Source organism: Typopeltis vanoorti, chromosome 23, assembly GCF_054136105.1.
Source record: "Typopeltis vanoorti isolate ZY-2024b chromosome 23, IOZ_Tvanoo_1.0, whole genome shotgun sequence".
In the NCBI taxonomy this organism is placed as follows: Eukaryota; Metazoa; Arthropoda; class Arachnida; order Uropygi; family Thelyphonidae; genus Typopeltis; species Typopeltis vanoorti.
The window spans coordinates 31,170,674-31,183,912 of record NC_143571.1 but is presented as its reverse complement, the minus strand read 5'-3'; the positions used below and the strand labels follow the sequence as shown (position 1 = coordinate 31,183,912).

The following is a 13,239-nucleotide window of genomic DNA, read 5'->3' as shown; positions in this document are numbered from 1 at the left end:
CACCATTACACGCCAGAATCCAAACAGCAGTGAAAACAGTGGACAGAAGAAGATTGTTCAGCGCCAAAGAAGATAGTCAGTTCCATCAGCAGGAAAGGTCATGGCATCGGTGTTTTGGGATACTAAAGGCATTTGTTTATTTATTAATTATCTTGAAAAGGGTAAAACAATAACCGGGGAATATTATTCCAATCTTTTAACCAGACTGGACGAAAAAATTCGTGAGAAAGACCCGGTTTGCAGAAGAAAAAAAAAATCATCTTTCATCAGGACAATGAACCTGCCCACAAATGAATTTTGGCAATGGGAAAATTAAGGGATCCGCACTATGAATTGTTGGAACATCCACCCTATTCCACAGATTTGGCTCCTTCTGACTTCTATCTCTTTCCCAAACGAAAACTCTTCCCCGCTGGTGAACGTTTTTCTTCGAATCAAGAGGTGATTGCAGCTGTAGAGGGGTATTTTGCAGATCTTACTGAGAACCACTACAGGGACGGGATAATGGTACTATCGCTGGAATAAATGTATTAGTCTTAAGGGAGATTATGTTGAAAAATAAAAACAATTTTGAAATTATAAATTCTTTTTTTTTTTTCATTGTTTGGCCGAGAACGTTTCATACCACCCTCGTATAATATGTCCTTAAATAGTTTGTGCTATAGCCAGTTTTATCTGTTATTTATGGGAGAAAAATACCCGAATTTCCAAGAGAGATGTGTCCCGAAAAAAAAAGATAAATTAAAATTAACGTAGAGTTAAGAGAAGAGAAAGAATAATAGAGTGAAAAAAAGAAGATTAGGAAAAATGAAAAAAAGAGTTAAGCGAACACTCCTTGCATAGTCACCCAAAAAAGTAAAGTAAAGATAAATTAAAATTAACGAAGAGTTAAGAGAAGAGAAAGAATAATAGAGTGCAAAAATTTTATGAAGTGACGTCACCGTTGCTGTAGAAAATTGCAATACCACTAATGGAAACGTGTTTGAATATCAAAAACAATGAACTGTTCGTATGTCCCACAGGCTGTCTTCTACCATAGAAGAATCTCTCACAACAATTAATTAAGACGGTACCCGGAGGTGTTCTTCCCCTTTTCGACCTTTGTCTTCTCCTGCTCTCATCGTGATTGTCTGATGAGATGATATTCAAAGGATCTTAAAGAGTGTAAGCCTTTAAAAAGAGATTCCAATTAGCGCGTGGCCAATTAGGATTCTCTCCCTTCATTATTCTATTCAGTTGCAAAGATTTTTTTTTCACAGCATCGCTTTAAAGAAACTGCCTCCAGGATTTCATGTGACTGAGTAATCTGCAATGCAGTATTATGTCAAAATTTATTCACTTCATCTCTCTTTTTGTCATTTAATTTTTAATAAAAGACAGGGTCACCTTTTACATAACGATTGCTTACAATTGGTCGGGTATACTTCAGCTAACGTTTTGATATAAAGTGGCAATTGAAATACTCCAGAAGATATGGTTGATAGTTTTTATGACTAGCTCATAAAGTCAGTCATTCATTATTGGTTTGTTTCTCTTGAGACTTTTCATCACTCTTCGAATCGTCATTTTTTCCCCTTTGTAATTATTGTAATTCCTTTGTTTATTTAGATGTTTTTATTGTATTTCTAATTGTATTGTAAGCAGTGGCGGCTCGTGACTTGAAATCATGGGGGTGCTGCAACTTTCGAAATATACATCACACTGTAAGTACAGTGTGTACGTGTTTGGATAAAATATCAAAATTATGGTAAAAATTTAAAAAAAAATTAAACATGAAAAAATATTGTCTGTTATCGATAAAGTTATACAGTTTCGTATAATTCAAAATTACTTAAAACTAAAATCCATTATCATAACCCCAATAATGTTCTAAAATAAAAACTATAACAAATGTAATGTCTTTAATTGTAATGTCCAAATATTTAAAGAGACGGAGTAAACACGATAAGCACTACGAACACTCTACTACTGGCGCAAACTGCATATAAACAACAGTGGAACTGCGCGACGGACAGTGCCGCATTACGCTAATAGCTCGTATAACGTGCATATGCTTGCGAGTGTAGCAATATGACACTGTGGTAAACAGTGCTGCTACAAGATGGATTTTTATTATTTTTTATACAAAAGAAGAGAATTGTATAGGATTGTTGATGATAAGATTAAATATTACAAGCAAATATAAATAAATTAATAAATATATTTATGTATCGAAAAATTTGGGGTGCTGCAGTTCCGCAGTGCCTATGCACGAACCGCCCCTGATTGTAAGTATAAAGCAAACCATTGTTGTAAAAATAGCTGAGAATTAATCACTAGTTAAGAGAATCTGAAAAAAAAAAATCACATTGATACCACACTATCAAGGGTATACTTATAACTGTAATATATCTAATTCAAAATATTTGAAGAAGTGATAATTTTCATTATAATTTAGGAGCCTTCCTCTGTGGAGATTCAGTAAAGATGACGTCTCACCTGATATCATCTGTAATTCCTCTTACTTATCCTACGAATAGAGATGACGTCCCAGAGAACGTTATCTCTATTTGTAGATTAGGAGGGACTTTCATTCGAACTTGACAAGTAAGGGGGAGTTAGTGGGTCTCGTACGAAGGCGTGAAGTTTTAGTTTTCTTTCCCGAACCAAGTTACAAACTAGCCTGAAAATGCACCCACTGTATAGACATCGCCTTAATTGCTTAATGTAATCTGAGTAATGAACAACTAACCCACCAACTTTATTTAGGAGATTATTCCTGTCAGTTTACCATGAATTTTTTGAAACTACTTATATTAAAAACAGAAACAAAAATGGAATAGTAAAAAATTGATTTCTTATTTTTAAAATTACGTTATTATTATAATTTGATCTTTCGCTGTTGACATGTACACGAGAAATGTGACATTTGTGGCAATGGTATTGTAGAATTTTTTACGTTCCTTAAAGCACCAAAATATCGTAAAACAGATACAATTTCTATTGGGTTTACTATTCTTTTCCGCTTCTTGTAGTCCATTTTGTTTTCCTACAAATGAAACGAGTTATATCACAGATAAAATACAACAGTTACAGTTACAAAGAGTTACACGAAGCCTTGCAGTTAATATTCGATAATATGAACTACAAGTTGGTAAATGTTTGCATGTTCACAGTTGCAGAAGTGACAGAAAGAAAGAAAAAAACATTTCTTAAGGCTTCAGCGATCTACGAGTCTTCTATTGTGGACTTTAATTAGGATGTTCAGTGAGCGCGCGTTTATCAGAAACTTGCGCTTGAGGCTCCCAGTGTGAGTGACAGCAAGAGGTCTAATGGACATATAATTACTTCCGCACTTCCATTATCTCCAGCACAGACATAGAAGCAAAGATCGCTTTCCGTTTACAATGACAACGTGTCTTCCTTCCCATGGATACCAGATAGTAAACTCCACAGGAAGCCATTTTTAATTTTGTTTCGACCATGAAACTTAACAAACACCAACATTCATCAAACTTATAATCAAGTGAGCTCGAGATCGCAATCTTCTCAAAGAAGGACATCTATTGCACACCGAGGAGTACAAATTAATATTTAGAAGTGTCCCCCCCCCCCCCCAAAAAAAAAAAAAAAAACTGGCTAAATCGCGAGATGCTTTGCTGCGCACAAACGCATAACATGAAATAGCTAATCATTTGATAAACAAACTCAAAATAATTTTCAGAGAATAGTCGATCGGCTTTTAGGTTATGTAATTTGTATGTTGTATTCTCGCCTTCACTTCCTGCAACTCGGAGCGCTGTTCCCCATAATTTTGATAGGATAGTGTAACGTTTGACTTTCACTTGTTAGAGCATCTTCGATATCCTTGGTATACCCATGAAGATTCTTTAACCTCTGTATACTAAGACGTCTTGTAAGAAGAATATCTTTGCTTGCTCAAGGCACAAAGAAATCTGTATTCATTCGCTTTTACTTCTCTGAAGTGAGGCAGAAGGTGTTTTTTTTTTGTTACCTTTTCAAAAAAAAAAAAAAGGATGAAAGCTTATCAAAGATTACCAACTTATTTCACTGACAATCTACGCGACTAAATTCGTTACGATTGATAACTTTTAGTAATATTTATATGGTAAGTGTTTTCGATTATACAGGGGATTCAATTATAAAAGCATTCCTCCTCTTTTTGCCCTTAAATAAAGAAACAAAACCCTCTTGTATCTCCCTTTGGCTTGAGTTAATATGATTGATCGGGCAGATCAATGCCATCGTCAACAATTGCTACTTAAAATAAACACAACAACAAAAAAAAAAAACCTTTAAAACGTATAGAGAATACAAAATCCACGAAATCTCTTCAATAACCAAAGCTGACATGAGGTCCCAGTGGAAATCACCAGCGCACTGTGTGCGTTTAGCTCCAAAATCTTGACGCAAAAAAAAAAAAAAAAAAAAAAAAAGTTCAGCAGTCTATAAATCTCCATCCGTCTCTCCAACGTTATAGCTTCTAGTTCCGGTTACTTGTAAGATATACTTTGATAAAGCTCTTAGGGTAAATATTGACTCTGATTTTTATCTTCCGTCACTTGCGTTATGTTGTTTTGACATGGCAGAAGATCACGTGTTTTTCCTTCCCTGTGCGCACAGATAAGTCAACAGATGGCGTGTAACAAGGATTTCATCTCGCGTCACTACGCTTCCTGGGGCTATTTCGGACTTAAATGTCTTTGAAGAATAAACCCTGTCAAGTGAACACGTCTTCGCTAACCAAGTAATGGATCGTTGGTGGCATATTCATAAAGGAAGTCCTTCGCGATCTTATCAGAAAAACAAAAAAAAAAAAAAAAAAAAAGAGAAGAAATTTTCAGGAAGAAAAAAAAGAAAAGAAGACAATGCTTGGGAAGGCATTCTTAAATCGAGTTCTGGATTCTGTTTAGCTTTAGGGGTTTGAATCCCAAGGTCAACATTCATATTGCATGACATACTTTTACTTCGAATATTTGTGAAGTTATATGTCATCATCATCATCATCATCACGTGCACTCCTCAATAAATAATGCACAAATAGTGAAGATTTTTAAAAAAAATATTTGACTACAAAATACTTTTGAACAACCCGACGTTTGATTATCTTAATTTCATTATCAAGGAAATATTTAGAATATCCACTCAACCAAGAAAGTAGACGCTTACTGCATGATTTATTTTACTGCCTGTGGCTTTGTCATAATTACGTTCTCGTGACGTAGTGTATAGGGTAACAAACGATTAACTTTCAGTTAACATTTATTATCATTATTATTATTATTATTATTATTATTATTATTATTATTATTATTATCATCATCATCATCATCAACGGCTGCAGTGGAAATTAAGCCAATTAAACATAGATTTGATTTCATAGCTTCCCAGCACAGCAAATACACCAATAAATAATAACCAACTGGTGTCATCCTCAGATAGGTTCACAAATAAGCTTCCAGGATGAAAGCTGAAAAAATACATCGCATCTCATCCAAGATAAAATAAATAAATGAATAAATAAAATAAAATAATAAATATATCATATGTAATCAAATGCATGTAATGTTGTATCATAAGTAATGATAAGTATGTAATGTATGCATCGTATGTTATAAATTATTATAATCATTATTGCGAAAAAATTATTATTATTATGATCAGAATACATGAATTTATCAAATGTAAAGAAATGTATGTAATGTTGTATCATACGTAATCAAAACTATGTAATGTATGTATCATATGTAATAAATTATTATTATCATATTGTCAAAATGTTAAACATACATTTTCCTTTCTTTTTGGAGTTCAAACTATAAGTTTGCTTTGATTTGATTTAATATTCAATCGATGAAGCTATCTCACGTGCTAATAAAAAATATAAAAATATTGTTGATATTCGTATTTCATTTTATTTCTTTATGTCAGTCAACGCAGATGGAAGAGTATTAAAACATTCGGGAGCGACATCGATTTGGTTGCAATTACAACCCAAGACTAAAGCTTTTTAAGCCCTTTTCGGGTCCTATTGGAAGTAGGACCCCTTTTCGGGTCCTACTTCCAATAGGGCCCGAAAATAAAACGAGAAAGTATTGAAAAGCGATTGCCGACGTCTCCAAGACAGCAAAACGTTCGACAGCAGAATTCTCGAGTCCACAGAATGCTGAATGTTTTCTTCGATATTCGTGGAATTGTTTATAAGATATTTGTTGCAGAGGATCAAACAGTTAACAGTCAATACCATCTCGGTACCATGCATCGTCTGAATCAATGCGTGAGACGAGTGAGAGGGCTCCGCTACCGAACCAACAGCTGGCTGTTACTGCATGACAATGCGCCTGTACATTGTGCAGAATTAAATAATCTTTTACTTCCAAATCCAAGACAGTGCTCGAACACTTAACGTATTCGCTGGATTTGGCATAGTCGTTTTTTTTTTGTTTGTTTGTTTTGTTTCCAAAATTGAAAACGAAATTCAGAGGATGTCTACTTGACTCAGTGGAGGTCATCCAGAAGAGACTGACTGCAGAACTGAATGCTACACCTTTAAACGCCCCCGTCTCATTGTTTAACGGGCATTATAAAGTACGAAACTATATGGTAATTCTCCCTCTGATGTGTAGATGGTTGATATTATCGAAAAAATATTTGAGTTTTTCCTTTTGGATGAGGTCTTTCAATTCGTAGAATCAAACAAAGTTCCTAGATTTCATTTAAATGATAGACGAATCTTGTCCTTCTCATTATAAAGAAATACGAAGGCTTTCTAGCATAGAATTCGTTGGGAGCCTCCACAGCTCGTTTAGTATCGAATGCTTTTTGGTTTAAAAAATATGAAACAGGGTTCGAATCCAGACTTGAAGAACAATTTATAAGCATTTTTCAAGTGAAGGTGAGTTAGCTGATCTCATTCGCAGATGAAAGAGGTTTTGCATCCCACAAAACAGGCAAGGATAGCACAATTCAACATAATTCAAAACAACCCAATCTACGTATGCTAAAGGCACCATACTTTAACACCAATCAGTGAACAAGGAAGGGTTAATAACAATATTTGATCAAGACTACAGCTGAAAACAGAGTTGCACATGTACGATATGCGTAAAATCTGTAGCAGACAAAGATTAAAATAGACATTTTAATGAGGAGTCCAAATGTCCTATTTAATTGAAACTTGCAGTGTTTTATTTAAAAATAAAAATAAAAATAATTGTCGTGTGTGTGTGTGTGTGTGTGTGTGTGTGTGTGTGTGTGTGTGTGTGTGTGTGTGTGTGTGTGTGTGTAACTTTAATATATAATATTAAGTTCACGATTCTTGTTTTGCATTTTCATATCTGAACTTCCTCTGTGCACTTGAAGCCATTAATATTAACTTCATTGAATTATGTATACCCGAATGGATTTTCAATAAAGTGCCCGTATTTGATAGAGCCGATATATTCTTGGTAACATTCTCTTTATTACGCAGGACTGAAACGCAACAATCAAACATTAAAAAAAAAGGAATCTACTGAGCAAAAACAGATTGTAATGATTAAGGCTTACTTTACATACCTAAAGAGGTAATCCATACGATGTATGACAACAAGTCTAATAATCCGATAAATGTTTGTTATGTATATTAAATTCAAATAAATGAAAGTTATTGAGAATGTGCAGAACTAAGTGAATCGTAATGCGATTGCATGTTCTTCTATCACTTCTATAGGACCGAAAAAAAAAAATGGTCCGGCTGAGATAAGCCATTAGGGTTTTCGTCACCTTTGAATTTCACACTCGATGGACACTTGTAAATGACATTTAGGATAAATCGATACACAGGTCGTGAGAAAATGGACACGTGGGAGAAGTATGAAGGAGTTGAGTGGGTGTGATTAAGACATCCGAAGAGAATTATTTGAAAATCTGATGCCTATGATAAATGACACAGCGGAATTATGGAGTGGTTTCATAAAAGAAAAAGACGAAATCGATCATTCTATGAATGGGATTACTTCAAGCGGGCGGAAACAAATAAAACACTGAGGGGGAGGGCGCATTTATTTACTATTAATAATACTAGAAAATAGTTCGATAGAGCCGATGAAAAATAAAAGAGGTTTTAATATTTTCTTTCCTCAAGGAAACCTTATAATAACAAATTGCTAACAGTGCACTGATTTATCATAACTATTATGTTCATCATCACATTCCTGATTCGTCCAAAAGGGATGTCCTGGATACTCATAGGATTTTCGTCCAAATTAGTCTGTTGTCTTCCAGGACGCCAATATTGTCAGCTCTTATTTCGGCCTTCTAAGGCAGTGGTTCGCAACCTTTTCCCACTTGCGTATCCCCTTTTAAACCCATTTCTATAAATTGTACCGACACTTTTGTTCAGTGCCTCAAAAGATGCAAGATACAGTCTTAAATCCGTTTTGCCGTCATTACTGATTGTTTTTCGTGTACCTCCTGAACGGCCCAGTACGTATCCCCGAGGATACGCGTACCACCGGTTGGGAGCAGATGTTATAAGGCATTTCGAATTGCAGCAACTTACTTAGATCTTTATCTTTCTCTGAATCTTTTCCTGCCATCTTAGCATCTTGTTTTACTTGTTCTATACACTTTCTCTATTCGGGATGGAGATGTTCCTGAATATTTTCATAGTCTTTGTCTTTTTATTGCCGATTTTCATAATTTATTGATGCCGTTATTGAATTTAGTGAGGGAATCCTGAAGACTTGTACTGGATTTATTTAGAAGTATAATATCATCTGCATAAAGCAAAGAGCTGGCATTAGCATCTCAAAGGTTCTCTTCCACGATTTTTGTGAACCTCGTTTCAAGTATACTTGCATAAATTTTATTTAGAACACTCACTAAGGAAATTCCTGTGTAATTCTCATTGAATTTTGTTTCACTTTTTGTATTATCATAATTATTATTAATCAGAGGGAGTCAAGGTCTCGTCGATGGATGGATACAATAAGAGTTCTACTCCGATCATCCGCAACTCACCCCCCCCCTCCCTTGACCATTGAATTATGCAACGCAGCCATTCTAGAACATTTATACAACCACATGTCAGCAATCCTGGTTGAATATCATCCACTCCAGATGCCTTTCGATATTTTAGATTTTTATGACTTTTTCTACCTCATCTAATGATATGCACTCCTAACTTCATTCCTCTGAATATTTTTACAACTGTTCTGTCACGTCTATTTTCAATTAACAAAAATAATTTCTTCATATATTTAGAACATCTTCGGTTTTCTTCTCTGATTTATCATCTTTAGAACATATTTCGGTTTATCATCTCTGATTCCTTGTACAGTACTCCTTCCTCCATTTCGAAATCGCTTCTCCAATAGCCTTCAGAACATTTTGACATCTTCATAATATTTATTCTTATTATATCTTTCAATGATTTATGTTTAGCTACTTTGCACGTAACTTACTTGTACATTTTCTTTTCTGTGCATTCTTTCAAACTACCTGTTGACGTATATGACGTGTAACTTCGATGCGTTTTTTTCTTTTCCAGGAATATTTAACTTCTTGAGTCCGTCATACAGTTTGGATTTTTCCATCCTTGCAAAACTCTATTATACACCCTCCTGCCCGAATTCATGTCTTCTTTAGGGTCCGCACTGACTCTTCAAGATTTGGTCATCGTTTTACAACTCTTTCATTTTTAATTAAATATTTGTATATACGATTCTACACTTCACCTGTAAAAGCTGCTCAATTTTAATTCTTTTTAAAACCTTTTTTTACACTCTTTTCTTTTTAATGTGTGTGCTATTCATTTTTATCCTATTTAGAACTAAGTGATGGTCAATTCCAATTTCAGATCTGCATGAAGACCAGCATGAAGACATCACTATCAACAATGATATAGCCAATAAGGTTTTCTTATTTCTTATGTCTTCTCTCTACGCGTGTGCCCATCTTTATGTTGGAAAATGGTGTTAATAATGACTAGCACTTATTCTGAACAGAAATCCAGCAAGTACTTTGGTTGTTATTAGCACCTCTATTTTTCTCTAAATTATCTTAAGACAGTTTCTTTTTCTTCACGTCAATTGCTCATTCTCGTGACTCAAAAATTCTTCCAATTCTTCCTTAGTAGAATCATTTACTAAGAATGGGACCATAAGTACAAATACGTCTCACTTTCAAATTCCCCATTTTTAAGGTTTTCTCCCATCACTCTACTTGAAATTTCCTGCCAGTTAAGAAGTTTGTCTTCTTATCTGATGTGAATGCTAAGCTTCCTTTCCCTAATTTTTGTTGCAGGATATAACATGCTATAGTCATTACTTAGCATAATCTCACCTGCTTTAGTTTTGTGTGTATCGGGTCACACCGGTTAGGTTTGCTTTTCTGTTCTTCGGCTAGTTCGACTTCTTTTGCCATGAAACCTTTTAGGTTGGTGGTGTGTTTTCATTCCTGCTGATGTTGAGTTCGGCTTTCTATTGATTTGCACTGATTTCGCGTAGACATTAAGGTATATCCTGAACAAATAATAAATAATCCAAGCCCTCAATTAAAACATTCAGATCTTTCTCGATTAGAAATATCACTCGTGTATATCCCTCGAGGAGATTGTAGTGTTACTATGTAGGGACAAGTCTTGGTCCTCAAGTATTCCGTGGATTGCTCTCGCTATCACAGGTATCTTTCTAACTGGAGTTACTATTTACGGTCATTACATATCCCCCCCATTATCAGAATATTGCCACTCTAGCAACATTCTGATTTGATTTAATTTATTCAGAATATTTAATTCCAGATCCTGCTAGGTAAACCTACAGTATTCATTCGGGTCCTCTGATATATTTTAAGAATTCTAACCACCTTTCTATATTCAGAGTCTTTATAATTATGCCATGAATGAGTTTGTGTGTTCTTAGACCTGTTTGTCTGTTTTGCTGGACGTGAAACCCGACTTATTCCTGAATAAAATCCTACCACGTCCATTTGAGACCGGTTAACCGACCTTCCTTTATTTTTTTTTTAAAGTTCATTTATTTCAAAGAAATGCTTCGCCTTAACTACTACAATCGAACGCAGTATTTTTTTCAACGAAAAGGACGCACGTGCCTCCATCCATTTTACTATGATTCTTTAAAGTATCTTATAAGATGGAAGGTTATACCCTAATTCCCAAAGCAGCCTTGGTAAACAGTAAAAGGAGATGCAGAAGTTAACAGCCAACTTACAAACTCAACTTTAACTATAATTCTTGTATATTCAAACATTTAAAGAGAGCTTAATTCGTTCGTTGTTGCACCAGATGGCGCCATACATAGCTGACAATAATCAAATCACTGACCATTGCCTTTGATATAAATAAATAAATAAACTAGTACTAACGAAGCTCGGAGTACGAAATTCACGGATAATCATCAAACGTCAGTCATAGTACTTTGATAAATGGAATGATAGTAAAAAACTAGCAACAATATCTTCTATCTGTTTGGAGCAATTGAATCATTCTAAATAGAATGAACATTAACATTTTCACAGCGATGTGTGTGTGTGTGTGTGTGTGTGTGTGTGTGTGTGTGTGTGTGTGTGTGTGTGTGTGTGTGTGTGTGTGTGTGTGTGTGTGTGTGTGTGTGTGGACTTCACAGTGAGTCCATATTCTGAATTATATTCCAAAACATGGCGGAAGATATCAACCTAATTTCAAATTTAGTTAATGATATCTTCAGTAGATGGCGCCAGTTCGATTATTTTTGATATACTGTATTAATCCAGGTAGTTGTACAGTATATCGTGAAAAAAAAAAAGAAAAAAAAAATAGATTGAAGTGTGCAAACATCAACTGAGATAAGGGTAACACTTTCATGGCTGTATACCCCCTCGCTTTAAGTTCTTACCTTTTTTATGGTTATAAATTTCTAGTGTAACTTTAATATAGAAATAATTCATTGCCATTTTATTTATTGATATAATAGACATTAAGACTCTACAAGAGTAATGAAATTGACAAAATAATGAATGAATCATTGATGATTTTTGAATAACAGGGCAGACAAGAAGCGGGGGTGTCGATTTCGCTGAAAAAATTTTTCACTCCTTCCAAGTAAGGACCAATTCGCTAATAATGACAGTAATGGGAACCCTCTTCCAGACTGGGTCCTCATTCATTTGTATCAATCTCCTCCCTCTCGTCTGCTCTAGGAGTTGACAAAAGAAAATCGGCTAAGTGATATCGATATTCTTTTAACTCTTTCAGCTCTCACCGTTCGATTCATCACCAGGCGCTTTATAGGAGACTATGATCCTACATTGGGTAAGTTAATCGCATTTCTCATCTTATTCTCAGCACCCAGCTAAGTGTAAGTATATGATCTTATTTAGTTAGCTTTGAATGAACATTCTGTGCGTTTCTACTTTCGTATTTTGTTCGATGTGTTTACAATTACTTCTTCCAAAAGGGGGTTTAGTAATAACTATCTGAAAAGCCCATTTAAAACAAGATTTTTTTTTTTTTTTTGTAACGTTTGTTTCGTTTCCTAGGCTGTCTGTATGCTTTGCTGGAATCCTTCAGTACTTATTTATTGTAGTTTTGAAAGTATTGTTATCAGAAGTCAATTTTTATGTTGTTAACTGATTTTATTTTGTTAACGGTTATTATCTGCTTACATTGTTGCAAAACTCAACTTTTTTATTTTTTATTTTCAGAGGATATCTATACTCACGAAACTATTCTGAATAACGAAATCGTGTGCTTTCAAATCCTAGACAGTGGAGGTCACAGTCGAGTGAGTACATAATTAATTTAATTAACTGACATTTTATTGTCCCAGAAACATGTTATTTACGCATGTTTGAATTTTACGCATTGAACAGAAAGTGTACTCTATCGATTGATACAGTATTTACGTATTATTGTACTGTATCTATTGATCCAACATTTGTCTATTGTTGTATCTATTGATCAAAGATTTATCCATTATAGTTTTCTATATTGATCCAGAACTTCCCTATTATTGTTATATCTAGGATTTACTTATTGTTGTTGTTATTGTGTATTGGTCGAACATCGATAGGTAAATTCTGTATCTCGATATTGTTGTTTTGTTTATTGTTGTGTCTGTTATTCGAGCATTTTCCTATTGTTAATATATTTATTGGTCCAGCATTTGCCTTTAGTTGATACATCTTTTGGTCTACTATTTGTCTGTTATTGTTTTACTGTTGATCCAGCAATTATTTTCTCTAGTTTGTCAATTGTTG

At 34.5% G+C, this 13,239-nt stretch overlaps 1 protein-coding gene across 2 annotated transcripts in view; it reads left to right on the top strand.

The window, feature by feature from the left end:
* The window catches only part of LOC150093738 (ras-like protein 1), a 61,179-nt gene that overhangs the window by 45,494 nt on the left and 2,446 nt on the right, over window positions 1-13,239 (top strand). For both annotated transcript variants that reach the window (XM_090413098.1, XM_090413099.1), the window contains exons 3-4: window positions 12,236-12,292; window positions 12,685-12,764. In XM_090413098.1, the coding sequence (XP_090269224.1) occupies window positions 12,236-12,292; window positions 12,685-12,764 (137 nt within the window). The remainder of the gene's footprint in view (window positions 1-12,235; window positions 12,293-12,684; window positions 12,765-13,239) is intronic.